General features: G+C 40.5%; 1 protein-coding gene across 1 annotated transcript in view; it reads left to right on the top strand.

The window, feature by feature from the left end:
* The window catches only part of CNNM2 (cyclin and CBS domain divalent metal cation transport mediator 2), a 182,125-nt gene that overhangs the window by 151,062 nt on the left and 9,507 nt on the right, over positions 1 to 21,556 (top strand). The window contains exons 5-6 of the mRNA XM_043982743.1: positions 15,659 to 15,752; positions 17,305 to 17,370. Of these exons, the coding sequence (XP_043838678.1) occupies positions 15,659 to 15,752; positions 17,305 to 17,370 (160 nt within the window). The remainder of the gene's footprint in view (positions 1 to 15,658; positions 15,753 to 17,304; positions 17,371 to 21,556) is intronic.

Here is a 21,556-nt window from a genome sequence, read left to right as displayed (position 1 = left end):
TTCAGGGACCAAAACCATCTTTCATAAGCAGGAATGGTTTATTTGAAAGTAACTCCTAAATAAGCTTTTTCTTCTGGATAGAAAAATTAGATTTATATGCATATGTGACCCTTTGGACAAGCAAGGAATGATTCTAAAAAATGCTATGCATTAAAGAATTACCTGTAATTTTCACAAATTTTTCTATGATGCCTGAGTTTGGGAGGACTTCTTGTTGTTTGTCCTTCATTCTCAAAGAGGACCATGACATTGGGGTAATGTCATGATTTTCAGTGAATTGAATTTAAATGAGGTAGGGCTGGGCAAATCTACCAGCCTCACTCTCTCCTCCAGAGCCATCTGAGTTCAGTGGCAAGATATACATCAGGACAATTGGAGATGGCCCCGGATGTTTAAGGCAACTTAAATGACTTGCTCAGGGTCACACAGCTAGTTAGTGTCTGAGGTGAGATTTGAACTCAGGTCCTTCCAACTTCAGAGTCAGTGCTGTATCCACTGTGCCACCTAGCTGCCCCCTCTAGCTCAGTAGTTTGATAGCTACTCCAGCCACAGGCCTGGTTCACCTTCAAATTCTAAATGTTTTTTTTTTTTAATTTCCCTTTGGAGATATAGAAGTTTCAAACTGACAGCCTTGGGAATTTTTTTATGTTAACTAGAGAGAGAGAGCAAAGCAAACATTAATTTGCCAGGTAGGGTAATGGGTATTACTCTGAAATAGAGAGAAAATATGAATGATGGTGAAAGCCATTTATTATCTAGAAAGAGGCCTTTAGATTTGTGAATCTCTATAGTTATATTGGAAACCATATAGCTTTTCATTGCTTTTCTCTCTTCTACATATAATTAGCATTTCATATTCATAAGTACTGTTTTATTATCTAATCTAATACATGGAACTGCATCTATGTCCTGAGTGGAGTCAATATCGACATTACTTTGTTGATTGGGAGGGGAGGGTTGGATTTATTTTATTTTTATGTTTTAAATTAAATTTGATTTTTATTGTGAACTTAAAAATCATTTCCATGTCTATATTAGGACACAAAAAGAGAGTTGTATGAAACTGTGAACCTCTGTGTCATACAACTTACTTTTTTTGGTTTTTGGGTTTTGGGGGTTTTTTTGCAAGGCAATGGGGGTTAAGTGACTTGCCCAGGGTCACACAGCTAGTAAGTGTCAAGTGTCTGAGGCCGGATTTGAACTCAGGTACTCCTGAATCCAGGGCCAGTGCTTTATCCACTGCGCCACCTAGCTGCCCCCACAACTTACTTTTAATAAAAAGTATATGATAATTCCACGGGTTACTTTCAAAACTATTCTGTTTGTGTTTCCTTCTGTTCCTGCCTGTGAATTTTAAAAAATGTTTCAGTAGCCCTCCTTTTTTGGCACCACCAACCCTTCCATTCCCCCCTCCAATTAAAAACTGTGAGAGACAGAAAAATCCACCCCTTGTAACAGATAAGCACAGTCAAAGAAAACTAGACTACACAGTGACTGGGTCCATAATGCCTTTTGTATATTTAACTCTCTGTCAAGAGGTGGGTAACATATCATTGCATTGATAAGAGTTCTTAAGTCTTTCAAAGTTTTTTTTTTATTACAATGTTGTTATCCCTGTATAAATTGTTCTTCTGCACACTTCATTCTATATCAGTTTATATTACCCAGGATTCTCTGCAATCATCTCTTTTGTCATTTCTTATGGAATAATTGTATTCCATTACATCCAGGTTGTTCAGGTTTCCTCAGTTGATGGGTAACCACTTAGATCCTAGTTCTTTGCTTTTTACCCTGCTTCAGGATCAAGTAGTTAGTTTTCCTTGTGGTTGTTCTGTTTCCAAGATCACCATCCCTCTGATCCCTGCCTCCCATCCCTGTTTGTTTCTCTGTTAAGTTTGATGTATTTCTAGACCAAACCGCATGTGTCTGTTCAACCTTCCTTTGTCTGATTCAGATACAAGTAAGATACTGATAACCCATTCTCTCCAGCTGTTCATCCATGTTTGTATACCCTTTTCACATACCTCAATTGTGAGAAATAGCAAGTTTCACCACCTTCTTCATCCTTTCTACACGAGTGTGTGCATCTTACCCTGTCTTCTCTTTCTCCTCTTAAAATCTCAGAACAGAGTCCATTCATCCCCAGTCACCAATGATTTTCAAGTTTAGGAAACTTGGTGTGGAAATTTTCTCCACCACAGCTTCACAACTTCTTTATAACTTGTGGTCCTGGAGGAAACACTGATAGGTTGTGATTCTCTTGCCTGTGGTATCAGAGGTAGTGTATCTCAGAGATATGATTTAAACCTAAGTCTTCCTGGCTCTAAGACCAGCCCTATATCTACTACACCAAGATACTTCTTCCCAATTACATGTAAAAACACTTTTTAACCTGCATTTTAATTTTTTTTGTGGGGCAGTGAGGGTTAAGTGACTTGCCCCGGGTCACACAGGTAGTAAGTATCAAGTCTGTGAGGCTGGATTTGAACTCAGGTCCTCCTGAATCCAGGGCTGGTACTTTATCCACTGTACCACCTAGCTGCCCCATTAACATGCATTTTTTAAAATGTTGAGTTCCAAATTTTCTTCCTCCCTCCCTGAGACAGTAAGCAATCTGATATAGGCTATACACGTGCAGTCATGCAAAACACATTCCCATATTATTCATGTTGTAAAAGAAAACTCAAACAAAAAAAGGAAGTGAAAAATAGCATGCTTCCATCAGCATTCAGACTCTGTCAGTTCTTTCTCTGGAGGTGGATAGCATTTTTCAACATGAGTCCTTTGGGATTGTCTTGGATCATTGTATTGCTGAGAATAGCTAAGTCATTCACAGTTCTTCATTGAACAATACTGCTGTTACTGGGTACAATATTCTGCTTCTGTTCAGTTCATTTTGCATGAGTTCATATAAGACTTTCCAGGTTTTTCTGAAATCATCCTCTTTGGCATTTTTTATAGCACAATAATATTCCATTACAATCATATACTATAGCTTGTTCAACCATTCCTCAATTTACGCTTCTTTGCCACCACAAAAAGAGCTGCTATAAATATTTTTGTACAAAGATGTCCTTTTGACTTAAAAAAAAAATCTCTTTGGAATATAGACCTAGTACTGTTATTACTGGATCAAAGAGTATACACAATTTTATAGCTTTTTGAGCATTGTTCCAAATTGTTCTCCAGAATGTTTGGATCAGTTCACAATATAGTATTTAGCAATTTGTCTGTTTAATAAATTTATTATCCTTTTAGTGAGATATTTAGTAAGTATTCTTAACCAATTTGCCATTTTTTAGATTCGTGCTGATAATGCTATGGGATTTTATTAAGTGGGTGTGTTTTTTTATTAAGAAGGCTTCCTAGCAATGAGTCCTAAGCTGGTGCTGGATGTAAAATGATAGAATTGGGTGATCTTAGTTCTTTTGAGATAGTCAACTGCTTGAAGTGCTTGTATTAGAAATTACTTTTTTTTTTTTTTTTTTGCAGGGCAGTGAGGGTTAAGTGACTTGCCCAGGGTCACACAGCTAGTAAGTGTCAAGTGTCTGAGCCAAGATTTGAACTCAGGTCCCCTGAATCCAGGGCCAGTGCTTTATCCACTGCGCCACCTAGCTGCCCAGAAACTACTTTCTAGAGATGGAACCAAGATGGCACAATAGAAGGAAACAGTACAGTGAGCTTCCTCCCCTGTTCCCCCCTCCCCAAAATAAAAAACACAACAAACCACCCCCTCCAAACAGATACAGAAAACACATCATACCAAATGCTGATGGGGAAACCCAAGACAAAGTTATAGTGAGCCATTTTTCTAGCCTAGATGAGAATAGAGAGAAAGACAGAGTGATCCATGAACATTAGGGATGAGGTCTGGCTGGAAGTACCATATGAGGAGCATTCTAGTGTAGGGAGAAGAACCTATTTACCTGAAAAAGCAGAGATCCCAGAACCTTCCCAGGACATCTCCTGACCCATACCACAGCACTCAACAGGGACTGGGGCCAACTGGAAGCTTGGTTGCCCATTACCCACTTCTAAATCATAGGGACTGGGGGTAGTATTCCCAGCTAGGGGAGCCAAACAAAGGTGGTGCATCAAGAAAGGAGCAGGTTCAGAAGCAAGCAGAAGCTGTGGGGCTCTGAAGCCAGTGGAGATGAATAACCAAGGCAAGAGTCCCAGACCAAAAGGAAGCCTGCAATTGTGTCCCTCAGAACCAGCAGAACTTCCCAGCTGGCTAACATTGGCTGATTCCATCAGCCATCTAACATTTCCCAGACCCAAACCCAGGTCAGGAACTCATACAAGAGGAACAGCAATCAGACTTTACCCTGAATCAGTGCCGGGAACATAGTAATCACTATATACATGTTAGCTATTATTATTATCATTATTACTGAAAGGTTACAGCTCCCCAACCTGAACTGTCTCTGAGATATTGGAACAACACAACATTCAACACCCCAATAATGTAGAATCAGAACCATCTCAGAACTTCCCTCCAGAAATGCACAAAATCTGGCACTAACATCAAGTCAGAAGTCAAGAAGTACGCTGGAAGAATGAGCAAATAAAAAACCAAAAAGAATCCTACCATAAAAAGCTGTTATGGTAACTGGGAGGCTCAAGATGCAAACTTAGAAGAAGATAATGACTCCAAAATACCTATAAGCAAAGCTTCAAAGAAAAATATATCTTGGCCACAATGTTCAACTAAAATTCTTGGAAGAACTGAAGAAAGAGGTTTTTTTTAAGAAAAGTTTTTAAATGTTTTATCAACAAAATGAGAGAAAAAAATTGGAAGAGAAATAAGAACTTTGCAAGAAAGAATTGGAAAGGGAATTACTAGCTTGGCTCAAGAGATACAAAACCTTTCCCAAGCAACAAACTCCCTGAAAATTAGAATGGACGAAATAGAAGCCAGTGACTCATAGAGACAAGAAATATTCAAACCTAATGAAAAGATTGAACAAAATAGAAGAAAATATAAAGTATCTCATAGCAAAAACAGCTAACCTAGAAAACAAATCAAAGAGAAACCATTCAGATAGTCATCTGAATGCCAAAGAACCTAGACATCACTTTTTTTTTGACATCACATTTCAAAAAATCTTAAAAGAAAAATGCTTAGATCTGTCAGAACCAAAGGGCAAAGTAGAAATAGAAAGAATCTACCAGTAATCTCCTGAAAGCAACTTCAAAATGAAAACTCCTGAGAACATTATAACTAAATTCCAGAGGTTTCCAGATAAAAAGAAAAGAATGCTGCAAACAGCCAGAGAGAATTCAATACTAAAGAGTCATGGTCAGGATCACATATGATTTTAGCATCATCATTGTTCAGGAGTGGAGAGCATAGATACCGTATTGTAGAAGCCAAAGGATATGAGCTTATGGCAAAGAATAATATATGTAGCAAAACTTAGTACCTTTTGGGTGGGGTTGGGGATGGGGAGAATGGCTTTAATGAAATAGAGGGCTTCTAAGCATTCCTGATGAAAAAACTTTGAAATTAAATAAAAGAGTTAAGAGAAACATTAAAAAGGTAATCACAACTGAACATTGATAAAGTATTGTTGGGGGGGGCAGGGCAATGAAGGTTAAGTGGCTTGCCCAAGGTCACACAGCTAGTAAGTTTCTGAGGCCGGATTTGAACTCAGGTCCTCCTGAATCCAGGGCCAGTGCTTTATCCAATGCGCCACTTAGCTGCCCCCAAAAGATGAATGATAATGTATTAAACAAGGATAAACTGCTTATATTCTAATATGGGGAAGTGATACATATGTTCTTCCCTAAAGCCTATCACTATCAAGGGTCATAGAGTCTAAGTAGACTGAAGGCCTGGGAGTGATTCTCTTATGTTTTGGTGATCTTAAAAAAATAATGGGGGGCAGCCAGGTGGTGCAGTGGATAGAGCACTGGCCCTGGAGTCAGGAGTACCTGAGTTCAAATCTGGCCTCAGACACTTAACACTTCCTAGCTGTGTGACCCTGGGCAAGTCACTTAACCCCAATTGCCTCACTAAAAACAAACAAACAAACAAACAAAAAATAATGGAAAGAGAAAGGAAGAGGAATAACGGGGGGGAAGAGGGAGGGAAGGAAGATATGGGGAAATCATCCCACATAATCAGGGTGTGCAAGTAGATATCTATAGAAACAAGGAGGGGGTGGGGGGGTTGGAGTGGCTGACACTTAAAACTCAGGTTCATCTGAATTGTTCAAGGAAGGGAATAAACATACATCTCACATGTGGAAATTTATTTTGATTTGGGGACCCTACCTTTAGGCTGAGATTAGAAAGCCTTAGGCCCTCAGGGTCTCTCCCCCCTCCTCCTCAGCTTCAGCTGAGTGAAAAAGCCCCGTGGGCTATACAAGATGCCAGGTCAGACAGCTGGGGGGGAAAAAAAGCCCCCAGCTCCCTCTGACCTGAGCGGATCCCGGATAGCCTGTGCTGAGGCACGTGAAACTTGGAGCGCACCCCCCACACACACCAGTCGAAGCTCCCCCCCCCCCCCCCACCAGTCGAAGCTCTGGCTGGCGGATTAGCTTGGTCTGTGGTGGCGAAGGAAGTCCCGAGATTTGAGTGGAGAGAAGAAAAGGTATATATAGACCTGGGAGTTAGATAGACTCGGGAGGAAGGAGATGAGGAAGGAGACGGATGGAGGAGACCGTTGGAGGAGACCGATGGAGGAGACGGACTAGAGGAAGGAGACTCGAGGAAGGACTAGGAGAGAGGCTGACTAGAGGGGAGCCCGGACAAGGACGGAGGAGAGTTCGGTTAGGAAAAGGAGAGACTGGGCTGACAAGGTTACAGGCCTTAATACAAACCGGGGAAAAGTGTAACTTGCCCTGAGGCCGGAGGCCGCTAAGGCCCTTATTGTATTCAAGAAGTTGAAGAGCAGGAGGTGCGAAAGAGACGAAGTGGAAAGAGACCGCAGGAAAGCAGTCAGGTTGTACACTTTATTTCCCTGTATTTCTACTTTTAAATAGTATCTCATAAATAAACTCTGCTTTGATTATTTGGTTAAGAGGCTTCTTAATCTTTAGTCTATCAGTTTGGGAGCAGTGTGGTGGAACTTTATAAACGGCCCATATTAAATTAACGAAGTCAGATAGCCAAATAGTCAAAAGTCCCCAGATTAGTCCTCCAGTCAGATTAGCTCCCTCAAATTAGGCTAGTCATTTAAAATATTCCAAAACACGCAACATGGAAATGGGAAGAGGGAGAATTAGAAGGAGGGTAGTTTAAGGGAGGGATTAGTTTTAAGCAAAACAAACTCTAAGGATGTGCAAAAATATTTATAGCTTTTTTCAAGATGGCAAAAATGGGAATCAAATGAGGAATGGCTGAACAAGTACTGGTATATAAATGGGATGGAATATTATTGTGCTATAAGAAATGAAAAAGGGATGGTTTCAGACTGTGAAGACTTATGCAAACTGAAGCAGTGAAGTGAACAGAACCAAAACTATTTATACAATGACATTAATATGATAAAGAAAAGCAACTTTGAAAGAATAAGCAACTCTTATCATTGTAATGACCACATACTGTGCCAGAGGACTAATGGTGAAACAGGCTCCCTACCACTAGATAGGAATGTAGATGAATCAGTGTTCATATAAACACCTACTCTGTGTTAGACACTTCAAGTGTAGAAATACGATCTCATTGAGCCTCACAACCACCCTGAGAGGTAGGTGCTGTTACCATTCCCATTTTACAGTTGAGGAAACTGAGGCAAACAGAGGTTGAATTACTTGCCCCAGGTGAGGCAGTTGGTTAGTGTATGTGGCCAGATCTGAACTCAGAGTTTGACTCCAGACTTAGTGTTCTGCTCATTGTGCCACCTGCCTCCTCTCCAGATAAAGAAGTGAAGAATGCAAAGTACTAAATGAGATATATTTTTCTGGATGTGGCCAATGTGGACGTTTTCTTTGCTTAACTATACATTTGTGACAGCAGTTTTGTTTTTATTTAGCCCTCAATGGAGAATATTGGAGTTGTAGGGAGAAAAGATGAATTTTTGCTGATTTTTTAAAAATATAATTTAAAAAATCAATTTCTGAAATATTCTCTGATCTAGTTAGTTTAGCTTAAGCTGAGTTTACAGAATAGTGCATAGGACTTAAATCTAAAGATTGTTCCTAATCCGAGCATTTTATAGCATTTACTGGCCTAGCCCTCACTAACTGCTAAGAAGTAAAATATATGAAACAAAAATGGAAACCAACCCACAACCAAAACCTTAGTGACACAGAATTAGAAAATATTTCATAACCTATAAGGAAGATCTTTTCTTTATATTAATATAATCAAAAAGGAAAAATTAAAAACAAACAAAAATAAATGCTATATTAATATAATCACAGCCTTGGCATATTGACCCTATCCCCCCTCTACTGTCCTCTGACCTCTCCTTCAACACAGGCTGTCCCCTGCCCTCTTCCTCTCCTCCCTTTCTGTAAACAGTTTAAAAACCTCAAACTAATGAGCAACACGGTGTTCCTCGTTTGACCATGTAATCAGTAGTTTTGTGTTTTATCCATGTTGATACCTTTTCCAGAGACTTGATATGAGATATAGCCAGCATGTACATATGTACATATGTATTATTATTATGTTGTTGTTGTTGTTGTTTAGTCTATTAGTTGTATCCTACTCTTTATGACCCCATTTGGGGTTTTCCTGACAAAGGTACTGGAATGGTTTGCCATTTCCTTCTCTAGCTCCTTTTATGGATGAGAAACTGAAGCAAACAGGGTAAAGTGACTTGCCTTGGGTGGCACAGCTAGTGCCTGTAATGGCTGAGGCCAGATTTGAATTCAGGTCCTCTTTCTTCCAGAACCAGAGCTCTATCCACATTATAGACTAAATGTAAATATTTACAGGGAGGAAGAATTGGTTCACTGATTATATTTCATTTTTTATTTCTAATCTCAGGGCTAATTGTCTATAGTCTTCTGCCTTAGTCAAAGGAATTTCCATATGAAAATATTTGCTGACCTGGATCCTTGGAATGAAGTTGAGCAAGATATAAAGTTTAAAACACTTTACTAAAATTAAAACTCAATTTCAATTTTTTTAAAAAAGTGAAGTTAAGTAAAAGAAAAGTTTTCAATTAATTGACTTTGGGAATAGAAGTATAAACAGAGCCAGGAAGACCTGACTTCAAGTCCTGTCATTTCCTTCTCCAGCTCATTTTACAAATGAGGAACCTGAGGTAAACAGGGTTAAGTGTCTTGCCCAGGGCCACATTAACTAATTAAGTGTCCGAGGCCAGATTTGAACTTGGAATGAGTCTTCCTCAATCCAGGCCTGATGACTATGCTACCTACCCACCCAGATTTATATGTGTGTATATATGTACATGCTTACACACACTCAACCAAATCAAGTAAGTCAATCAAAGGGTAGTGGATAGATGTATGGTAGACTTAAGTAGACTCTAATATATTCCTATTGATATTTGTGTGCAAGGAGCGACACATGAGGAAATACATGATTGGAAATGGAGAAGGCCTGGATATATAGCAAGAATAAGAGAGAAAAGACAAACTGTTCAGGTGATGCAGCAGTGCTCAGAAATGTTAAAGGGCATTCTGACTCCAGTAGCTAAGATGTGGAGGAGGAAATGAATAACATTATAGAGAAGAGTCTGCACTGTTATTAGGGAGGCCCAACAAAGGTTTATCACAGACTTAGAAAATCTCACTGTTAGGAAGAACCTTAGCAGCTGCTGCCATCTAGTCTCTCCACTACATCATGCTCCAGTGGAAGGGCTGCGGTGCATTCCCTCTGCGTCAGCCTAGCCTACTCTTTAACAACTTGAAGGGTTACAAAGTCTTCCTTTGCTTTGAGCCAAAGTTCCCAACGATTTGTGAATTTGTCTTTTATTAATAAAACAGTACTTACTTTGAGTTATTGTGAAGCCTTTTCCACAGTACCCTTACTTAGACATTGTGTTATTTATCGATCTCTTAAAAAAAATAACAGCTTACTTATAGTCATCTATCTTGCATTTATTATCCAACCGAGTTCATGTATCAATTGAAGTGTTGACATCTCGACATCAGACTTATTTGTCTATAGTTAAACAGAATCCACCTTCCTGCTGTTTTTGAAAATTGGGTTATTGCCCTTGTCCAATTCCATTGCTTCTCTTCAGTTTTTGTCACCATCCCTCAAAGATCAGAGAGTGATTCAGCAGTCTCGGTACTCGGGTATGTAATTTGTCTGAGCCAGGTGACTTGAACTCATTAAAACCACTGTCTCCTAATCTTGAATCTCAGTTCACTGGTAACAATTTTTGTTTTCAGACTGAATGTCATTTTTTAAGAGAAAATACTAGGAAAATAGCAGCTAAGTTGTTCTGATTTTAATTCTGTCATTTCTTACTATAATCCCATGGATCCCAGACAGCAGGCATATTTCTTTTTTATTACCTTTCTTGATGATCATAACTCTAAAAGTATTTTTGTGGATTTAATGGTTTTTATAAACTTTAACTCATTTGGGATTTAAGCTTTCTAGGCATTATTCTTTTAGTTCCATTCCACTCATGAATTCTGTTATGCACCATTCTATACTGAACAGTCTAGTGTAACTAAGCTTAACCCTAGAGAAAGAGTTGAAAAAATAGACTTTCCTCCATTTTTTTTTCTGCAGAGGTAGGGGACCATGAGTGTGGAATATTTCATATATTGTCAGACACATGGTTGGTTTTTCTGAACTCCTTTTATAAATGGCTCTCTTGGGGAGAAAGGGATATATTCAGAAATCAAGGTCATATAAAAACAAAAGATTTCAATGAAAATGAAATCTGAGTTCATCAGAAAGTTCACCATGTAACCACTTATATACCCATAGATCGACATACTCTGATCCATGACTGAGATTTAAAGGAGCTTCAGAGAATTAGATGAGCCAGTCAATGCTGAAAGCAGCAGTAGTAATAGCATTTACATAGAATTTCAAGATTTGCAAAGCACTTTACATGTTATCTCATTTGATGCTTAAAGCCTTGTGATATAGGTATTAATATTATCCCCATTTTACAAACTGTGGCAGAGAGAGGCCAGGGGGCCTAACCTCTCAGGATAACACAGCTGGTAAATGTATAAGTGAGAAATGAATTAATGTCTTCCTTACTCTAAGTCTGGCACTCTATCTGCTGCACTACCTCACTGCCCTTTTAGATGTGGTAATGTAGGGAAGACCTTGTGACTTAACTATGGGCATCCCAAGTGAGCGTGGAGGAAAGGGTCAGAGCAACATCTCTCTCCCCCCTCCCCCCTCCCCCCCAAAAAACAAACCCACAACAATACAAAACAAAAAACTTGGGCAGTATTAACCCCTCTAAAGCTAGGGTAGCACACTGACCACCATCACTTTCCCTGTCTCCCCCTGCCCCGCCCACCCAACACCCAGGCTCAAAGACTCCATGGTGGAATGGAGAATAGGGAAGAGATAAAACTGTGGATATCACCATAGATCCTCATGCCCAGTGGTCTTTAAACAATAGCAGGAAGAGGGATTTCTCCATAACCTTGTTATAGGTTGTTTCCAGGACTTGGCCTGGCACATTCAGGCAGTTCTAGAAACGGGATAGAGTAAGAGGAGGAAGCAAGGTACCAAGCAGGGGAGGGTGTGTGGCTAAGGCAGAGATGTCCTGTTGCTTGAAAGATCATTCTAGTTTGCAAGACTTCTTCTTCCCTTTTTATCATACTAATAGTTTATTGAGCCGTTTTCTTTTTTAGAATCTCAGGCCATAGGATCATTCTCACCTCTATGGAATGCCCTCCCCCTTTTCTTCACCTCTCTCAATCCTACCCATCCTTTAAGGCTCAGTTCAAATCCTGCATATTCCTTTCTTCTGAATTTCTCTAGCCATTACTATCTATCATTAGGTACTTCTCACACACGACTATGTGGTATTTGTAAGATCTTAATATATTTGACTTATGACATAGGACCATAGGTTGTATCTCAGAGGTGAGAGACTTCAAAAGTCAAATAGCCCAACTGACAACCAGAACAGGAATCTCTTCTACAACATTCCAAAAACTCTAACCAGACCATTCCATTTGGGGTTAACTCTCATTGTTAGGAAGCTTTTCCTTATATGGAACCAAAGTCTGTTTCTCTGCAATATCCACCATTTGGTCTAATTTCTGTATGTTGGAGCCAAAAAAAACCAAATCTAAACCCTCTTTTACATGGTATCCCTTTAAATATTTAAAGATAGTTGTCATGCGCTGCCCCCAAGTCTTTTCTTCTCCAGGCTAGATATTCTTTGTTCCACCAGTTGATGCTCACATCTCTCATATCCTTCCCCGTCTCTCCAGGCCCTCATCACCTCTTGTCTCTCCTCTTCCTAATCCTTCATACAACTACCAAATTGATATTCCTATAGCACAGATTTGCCATGTTACTATTCTGCTCAAGAAACTCCTGTGGCTCCCTCTTCTAGGATTAAAATACAGACTCCTTTGTTTGACTTTTAACACCTCACAATCTGGGTCCAACCTGCCTTATTTTGTTTTGGGGTTTTTGTTTGGTTTGGTATTGGTTTTGATTTTTTGTGGGGCAATGGGGGTTAAGTGACTTACCCAGGGTCACACAGCTAATAAGTGTTAAGTGTGTGAGGCTGGATTTGAACTCAGGTACTTCTGAATCCAGGGCCCGTGCTTAATCCACTGCACCACCTAGCTGCCCCCTCCAGTTTACCTTAAAATATGTTATTTATTCTGGATTTTACACCAAATAAAATGAGCACTTCCATACACAAAGTATAATAGATAATGAAGATAGGACATGAAACTGAATCTCTGTAATGTAGTTTCCTTTTCTCTGTGAGTATGTAATAGATGCAGCTTGTCCTGATCATTTGTTTTCTTTTGAATTTTCTGTTTGCTTCTGTGAATTAAAAAAAATATATGCTTCAATGACCTTATCCATTCTTTCCTTTCCCTTCTTCTTTCCCTCCATCCCTTCTTTTTCTTTCTTCCTTTCTCCCCATTTTGTCCTTCCTTCCTTTTCCTTTCCTTTCCCCCTTTTCTTTCCTTTCCCCTTTCCTTTCCTTGTCCTTTTCCCTTCCCTTCCCTTCCCTTCCCTTCCCTTCCCTTCCCTTCCCTTCCCTTCCCTTCCCTTCCCTTCTCCTTCCCCTTCCCTCTTCTCTTCCCTTCCCTTTCTTTCCCTTCACCCTACTACTGCCAGCACCCCTCCATTGGAGGTAAAAAAAAAAAAGGAAAAACAAAAACCAGAACAAATCCACACATTAGTCATATCCAAAAATATATCTCATTCTTCAATTTGAGTCTATCACTTCTTTGTCAGGAGGTAACTAGTTAGTCTTTTGGAATCTGCTATTTCATCTATAAGTCTTTTAGGATTATTTTTCTCTAAAGTATTGTTATTATTAAATAGTTCTGCTCCCTTTACTTTGAATCAATTCATACAAGGTTTCCCTTTGATCATTTCTTACTGCACAATAATATTCTATTATATTCATAGGCCATAATTTGTTCAGCTGTCTGCCAATTGATGGGCACCCCTCAATTTCTCAGTTCTTTGCTGCAACAAATAGAACTGCTATAATTGTTTTTATATTTTTTTCCTGGACCCAATAGTTTTGCTGCATCAAAAAGTATGCCAATTGGTGACTTTTGAGTTGTGGTTCTAAATTGCTTTCCAAAGAGGTCAAACCTACCTTTTGACGCTTTATTGCAAGTTCTTCCCCTTCATATATTCTGTGTTATAGTCAAGTTGGCTCACTTGCCATTTTGTGTATGTGACATTTCATCTCCCACACCTCAGGCCTGAGATGTTCTTCCTCCTCACTTATACCCCACAGTATCCCTAGTAGCTTCCTTCAGAGTTCAGCTTCTTTGAGAGTTCTAGCAATCCTGACCTGGTCTGCCTCCCCCTCTCCACCATCAGTTGCTACTGCCTTCCCCCATAGAAATTTTTCTATATCTGCTTCATATATATTTATTTTTCTGTATGTTTGTTTTTACCTTTGTTTTCCCAAAATTGGCACAGTACCTGACATATAGTAGGTGCTTAATAAATGTTTAAAAAATTATTTCTATCTTTTGTTTTTATATCACCTTTATTTCCAAATATATCCCTCTGCACACCCCTTGTTAAAAAAAAAGAAAAAAGAAAAATCAATTGAGCAAAAGTAACATATCAGTTGTTTGACAGTATGCTATGTTTCCTGTCCATTAACCTCTTCACTGTCCTGCCGTTCTTCCTTTGACAATGCTCCACTTTGTCCATGTCCTTCCTAATATATGGAGTCCAAAAGGAAAAACAGTTCTTGTCAGTGAGATTCTAAGTACCTTGAGGTTATGAGTTTGCCTTTGCTCCTCTTCTCCCCCCTCCCCTTCACAGTGTCTGGTATGGAGCCTTGCACAGAGTAAACATTCAGTGAATATTTATTGTTTGATTCTGTTCTGCCTGCAATGTAAGATCAGTCTGCGATCCCTTCTAATTCTGCAGTTCTCTGACTCTAAAAAGACTTTGAGAAAGTGGAACTTGAAAATGTTTTCTGAGAATGGGCTTGGGAGAAGGGGTGTGTGTTTGTGTGTCTGTCTGTCTGTCTTTTTATTCCTTTGTTTAGAGGCCCAGAATTTAACTTTCCACTCAAATGAAGTTTTACCAGGTAGCAAAGAGGTAGATATAGACAGGGTAAGGAAGGAGATGGGAAGAGAAGGGCTGAGTCATCTCAGCTGAGCTCCATTTACTAGAAGGATCCAGTCTCAAGTTACCAATCCTTGGTTGTGAAGATGGGGCGATGCTGATGGCGTTGGCACCAAATTAGGACGCTGGTGGTTGTCTGGGAGAGGAAGGACTACAGACAGAGCCTTAGTTCTGGAGACATCATTTGCTTAGGATTCGGAATACCACTCTGCCTTAGCACAGCTATGATCCCAGCTTTGTGCCCAGCCACATTTGTTTGCTTTGCTTTCTAGCTTCAGGTTATATCATAATGTCCTAAGTGTATTTCCCATTCCTGAGAGATACCTGGCAGAGTATTACTTTCATGGTTTAGTAGAAAGAACATCGATTTTAGAATTGGAGACCCTGGGTTAAAATTCCAGCATTTCCTTTCTTATCTGGGTGAATTTGGGCAAGTCATTTCATTTCAAGGAGCCTTAGTCTATAAATGAAGAGGTCCAAGGGTTTTTCCTGCTCTAAACCTACGGTGTTATAAGAATGCAGGCAATGCTATCCAAAATCAACAGTGGATTGAGAATGTCATTTTTGCATGGAAAAGACATTTTTTATGTGGATTGTTGAAAATGTTTTCTCTTTAAAATGATGAATAAACAAAGACATGACTGGAGGTAGGATCAATATATGTGTGTGTGTGTGTGTATCTGTATATTACATATATAGTTCTATATCTGTATATGGAGTGGCCATGGCCAGAAACCGAAGACACTTTCAGCGTGTAGTTCAAACAATAGCCAAAACCAAGCTTCATTTTAAAAAAATGCTGAGCCTTGGCCTTTTTCTAAGTAGAGAGGCAGACCAGAGCCCCCCCACCCCCCCACCCCGCACCTGACCCTCCCCGGGGAGGTGGGAATGGCACCTCCAATCTGCCCACCAGGCGGGGCTGTGAGACTGTCCTGTTGTGTTTCTCCCCCAGGGGAAAGTGGAAGTTGAAGCTGGGAAAGAAGGGATGAAGTTTGAAGCGAGCGCTTTTTCCTACTATGGCGTGATGGCACTCACGGCGGCTCCAGGTAAGCGCGGGCCGCAGCCCCAGCCTCCCCCCTCCCCGCTCCCCTCTCCCGTTCCGGCCTCTGTCTGTCCCAGGCTGTCCGCAGCGTGTCCTAGAGGTGGTGCTAGGGCGCCACCTTGCGGACCGTGGCCAGAACCTCGCGCTCCGAGGCCCATGTGTGTAAGCTAGGCGATCTCCCGGGGTGTTCTACCCGGAGGTGCTCTGCCGAGGGTCCGCAGCCTGGGGCCTCTCGCCCCCTTCCTCCAGACAGACCGGCTTCACTGCCCCCCGGAGAGAGCCGATCTCCAAGCACCTGGCCGTAGGGCAGTTCCTCCTGAAATGGCCCTGGCCCTGAGGGAAAGGGGGTGAAACTTGCGAGTGATGGGAAAGGAGGCAGGTGCAGGGAAAGCCCTTGGTCCAGGCATCCCCTCGCGGCTTGTCCCAGGTTCAGAGAATGTTTCAAGGAATGTTAGAAGGCATTTTAATCCAGCCCTTCCAGCACTCAGAAGCAGACGGAGCCACATAAGGGCCGAAACTTCTCCAGGGTCACATGAGTTCACCAGACCAGCCACACCAGAACCCAGGCAGGCGGGGGCTCTGCTCTCTGTGATGCTTCCAACTCTCAGTCTCCTTTACAAGCATGACTTGCTAGGGTTTTAAATGTTGAGCATCTGCTGCAAATACATCATTTAGAACAGGAATTTCAAAATGATCATCCTCTAATTTTTTTTAAATCAGATACAGCTCCTGTCTGAGATTCTCATTCCAATGACTAATAAACGTAAATAGATAATAAACATCCCATAAGACCTACCCAAGGCCCATTGGGAGAGGATGCTTCTCACCACTGGGACCATTGTAAAAGGCCCTTTTCAGTTACTTGGTGCTGATGACACTGGCCAGAGGGCCACGATATCTTTTTTGGATTATCTTTCCATAGGAATGCTTTATAGTCTTTAACAAAAGAAAACTGCAAATAGATCATAACATTTGTTTGTTTATTTAGGATTTATAACCTGCCTCCTTCTTCTGCAAAGGATTTGAAGTGGTGGCAGGTCAAATCATTTATAATTGGACTAATTAAAAATGGAAACGAAGAGAGCAGCAGCAAAGTGCTTGCTGAAGACAGTGATACTGCCAAGTGTGTGGGTCAAATGCTTGTTTTTTTCTTTCTTGAGTTGAAAATGTCCCCAGTCCCAGTTTGGCACTTGTTCACTTCATGGTCTTTTGTTGGCTGGACTAACTGTTACCCTCCTGCACTGCCGTGTGTGTTTGTAAGTCCTTCAGAACAGCATGTTTTGAAATGTAAACTGGAATTGGGTATTAAATAGCTTAAGAGATTTATGGGTTAGTGAAGAGGAAAAGGAATGCTTTTTTTCTCCTCCTCTTCCTTCTCCTCTTTGAAAGCAGCGTGTTTCTTCCTTATTATAGAGACTATATAGTCTTTGTGTTTCTGGAGGTTATTAATGCTTCTGAATTCCTAGAGAGCAGGAACCAGCTTTTCTCCCCTAACAGTTTAAATTTCCTTCCTCACCTTTTGACAGAATCTCACCCTTGTTCTCTCCCTTTTTCAGTTCCTTTGTCCCTGTCTCGTACCTTTGTTGTCAACAGAACAGAGTTGTTAGCAGCAGGTTCTCCAGGTAATTCTGCATGCTTCTTTTCATTAATGCTCGTGTTGGGTCCCCTCGCCCTTCCTTGCCCCCTTCCGCCGTGCCTGATGCTGTGACAGTGCAGGGAGCTCTCCAGGAAAGGACCCAGCTTGCCAGGAAGAGAGCAGTGCACCCATGGGCAAACACACAGACTGGGCTTGGGCAGGGGAGAAGGGAGGGAATTTCTGCAAAGGAGTATGACATGAAAAAAAAATTTAATTAAATTTAAAATTTAAAAATTTTTAAAATTTTTTTAAAAGGAGTATGACATGAAAAGGAGTGAGAAGCATTTTGAAAATCTGTTTGATTTGAATGGATGCCCTAGCTCATTCTACTTGGCCAGAGCAGCAGCGAGGGGCAGATCTAGCCCTGGCTCTGGGAAGGGCATGGATGGCCTATGAGGAATGTGCAGGAACCCGAAGGCCCACCAAACCCAAGAAATGTGGAGACCTTTGAGTGCTCCGGAAATGGGAGCTCTTACTGTTACATTGCACTAACTTGGCAAAAAGCAAAAACCAAAACATAATTTGAGGAAAGATGGTGCTTCTGTGCTAAGAGAGCAGTGTCCTAGAGATTGTCCATGAGTCATAGCGACCCTGTTTTCTCCATCCTTTTTTTGGCATTCCGAAGAAAGGGTCGAACATGTTTCTGAGCATCACTGCTCAGTCTGCTAGCCCAGTGCCCCTCACTTCCTTGGGCTCTCCAGCTTTGTTCTGAAATTAGTATTGGGCACATTCCTAACAAACGGCCGATTAGGGCCCTGCAGGGGAGACTGGTCATGCCTAGCTAAGGCTTCCAGCTGCTGAAAAGAAAAGAAAAGACTTAATCTTGCTTTAATTAAAATGACATGACTTTCCTTTAAATTCTAGAATTTTAGAGCTGGCAAAAAATATTACCTTATCCTTATCTCTTGTGTTCCACTTTATCCTTGTACAGTAAAATGTTTAATGTTGATACTGGGAGCAGAATTAAAGTTTGGTCCATTTGGGGCAAGGCCCCTCTGAATCCTTATGCCAGCTAGAGAAAGACTGCTGTCTCCATTGTTTTTCTTAGTTCTTTTTAACATGATAAGGTAAAAATAGTAATATAGTGAAGAAAACTAGCATGGCTGCCATTTCCAACCCATCACTGCACATTGTGTTTTGGTCGTGGTCCCCGTGCAGATAGCTTCTGCCTTCGCCCTTAGCCAAGTTTGGAGGCAGCCACTACTATTTCCCCAGAGGGTCCTAGAAAGAAAATGCTGTTTGGAGTTTGATATTTTAGTGACCATGGCATTTGCTCAGTTTTCTTCTCTCAAGTTGCAGTGTGTCACTTTGGCCTCTTGGTCTCCTAGATCATTTTCCCAATGACAATAATAGTTCTGGGATGCAAAGACCTCAGTAATACTTACAAGGGTTGTGTATATGGTGCCTAAGAATTCTCTGAAGGATTTGCCTTTTTTTTATACAAGGTTATCTAGTTGGTTGGTTTTTAAAATGAGTTAGAGATCAGAGCACCTTCTTGAGTTGAATATATTTTGGCTAAGTATTTAAAAGGTGAACGTATTCTATATTTATTCTCGGCAAACATTTCTTAAATGCCTACTGTGCAGGACACTGAAATGCTATTTGTAGGCATTAAGAAAGAATTCCTTTTGAAACACCAACTTGGATAAAATAGAGTGGGAGGACTCTGAGCTAAGCCCGTGGAATACTCTTGAAGGCAATCACATTTTCTTAGGAAATTAAGCCTACTCGTTTTCTAGGAATTGGGAAAGACTGAAAGATGATGCTACATCTGTAACATTGACTCACTACACAATGGTCTTTGTGATGGAAGAGAAGGTAAAAGGGCTTGGGAAAGGCCTCTTATTCTTTAGATAATTGGAGAGGATGGAAGCTCCAAAGGAGTATGAAATAAGTGATCCAAGAGGGGAAGCTCTTCAGGAATCCTGGGGAATGAACATGGTCAAGAGGTTGGTGCATAAAGGAAGATGACACAGAGTAGAAGAAAAAGCAAGTCTGTATTGCTAGGACTGCACAACAAATATGGGACACTTTCCAGAAAAAGTGAACCTGGACGACTTAACAGAGTAGCACGATCCCGTTCTGGAGCACTGTGGAGAAGCAGCCTAGCACAGAAAACAGTAATAACATTGGAGGAAGTGTCCAGGTATTCAAAGGGAAAAAGGGTGGAGAAGAAAGTCGTGAAGGCTTTGTGGTGATAGATACCTAGATAACACAATACAGAGCAGAGTAAGGAAGTGAACTTGAACTTTTAATGTGAGGTAGATATGTGCTTGGTGGGAACAGAACTCTTAAATAGAATATGTCAATGAAAAAATATGCTTTTTTCAAAAGAAGCACTTAATAGAAAAGGGTTGGGTAGTAGCACTGTTTGCCAAGAAGCAAGAGAAATTCACAAGCCTGAGATAGAAACATGGTAGAAAGCATCGGGTAAGGGTAAACGAGAGGCATAGACCCAAAGTGTCAGACTTGGAGTCCAAAGAGTTGGGTTTGAATCCTGCCTCTGCTATACCAGTGTGCCTTTGGGCAAGTTAATCTCTGTGGGTCTCAGTTTCCTCATCTATAAAATAAGGAGGTTAGAATGGATTTCCTCTTAGATACCTTCCAGCTTTTAAACCCATGACCTATCCTAAGTAAGAATTGAAGTACACTATAGACAAGCCATCCGTATGGAGGATATATGCCAATAACTTTCTAATACGGACTACAAAATCAACAATCGACCAGTATAATCAAAAGGTAAGATTAGGGGCAAGAAACTTCAAACATGCAAATACAGCACCTGATGAATTGCTGACTCGCCTTCTCGACAGTTCAGTTCTCAGAAGGTAAAGAAGCTGCCCCCTAGCCCACCCATTCCCGTGCCTTCCTTACATCTTCTTCCATATCATTTGAGAAAGTGACTCATTTTGATATCAGACAAAAGTAGGGACTGAAGAACAAAGGTTTCTTCCAAAGAAGATGGGAAGAGACCTATGGATTTCCATAATGATAACAATAATAATTGATGCTCATATTAAAGTTTTCAAAGTGCTTTATATAATATTCATTGGTGCCTCACAACAACCCTATGGGTGTATGCTGTGGGTACAGTTATACCCATTTTATGATTAGAAAACTAAGGCTGAGAGAGGTTAAATGACTTGTCTGTGGTCACACCTGGTCAAAGACAAGATTGTAACCTACATCTTCTATCAAGAAGGTAAAACTGTGATCAGAAAGAAAAAAAAAATGTTCAAGAAGCCGTAAGTTTCTGTTCTGTGCTTAATTTGAATGAAAAAGGAAATTGCTGGTTGGGAAACAGGAATCTCAGGAGAAAGTGAGTGTGTCGTGACAGAATTCATCCTACCAGAGGAAGGTGAATGTTGATAATAGCCAGTCACATTTTTAGACTTCAGGGAAGCATATTTCAGAAAATTCAGAGGAACAATCGACATGATTACATTTGTTGTTGTTCATTCGTGCCTGACTCTCTGTGACCCCATTTGGAGTTTTCCTGGCAAAGGTGCTGGGGTGGTTTGTCATTTCCTTCTCCAACTGATTTTATAGATGAGGAAACTAGGCAAACAGGGTCACACAGCTAGTAAATGTCTGAGGACAGATTTGAACTTGGGGAGATGAGTCTTCCTAACTCCAGGCATGATGCTCTATCCACTTCATTATCTAGTTGCCCTCATGGTTACAGAGCGGAGACTTAAAAGTTAATATGATTCAAGGCATCGAAGGAGCTAAAAATGAAATTCTGGCTGGATAATTACAAATTATACCTATATATGTATTATAGAAGGAGTGGGGACAAGGAAGAAAAAGGACTATTGTTTGGAATAGATGGCATGTTTATTAAGGCAAAACTACTCAAATTCTCTTTTGCTTCTGTATCAAGAAAAATGATCTTCAAAATAGAAAGGGTAGAAAAAACCATGTTGAAAAGGTAACTGAAGCCATAGGCAGTAAGAGAGTTCCTATCAGTGTAAAGGTAATTCAAGGTTTCAGACTCAAATTAATTCTATATAAAGATACTACTGAAAGAACTTACAGAAGAGATATTGGGATGAGGAGAGTGACCACAATACTAGAGATGGTCATATTACTTGATTCTTTCCCGAAAGGGTAGATTCTGAAAACTTGTCGTGTGGTGAATTTGATGTTATTCCCAAAAAATATTCTCAAAT

Source organism: Dromiciops gliroides, chromosome 2 (assembly GCF_019393635.1).
Source record: "Dromiciops gliroides isolate mDroGli1 chromosome 2, mDroGli1.pri, whole genome shotgun sequence".
Taxonomy (NCBI): Eukaryota; Metazoa; Chordata; class Mammalia; order Microbiotheria; family Microbiotheriidae; genus Dromiciops; species Dromiciops gliroides.
The sequence above is the reverse complement of the archived record's forward strand: the minus strand, read 5'-3'. Positions and strand labels throughout refer to the sequence as shown.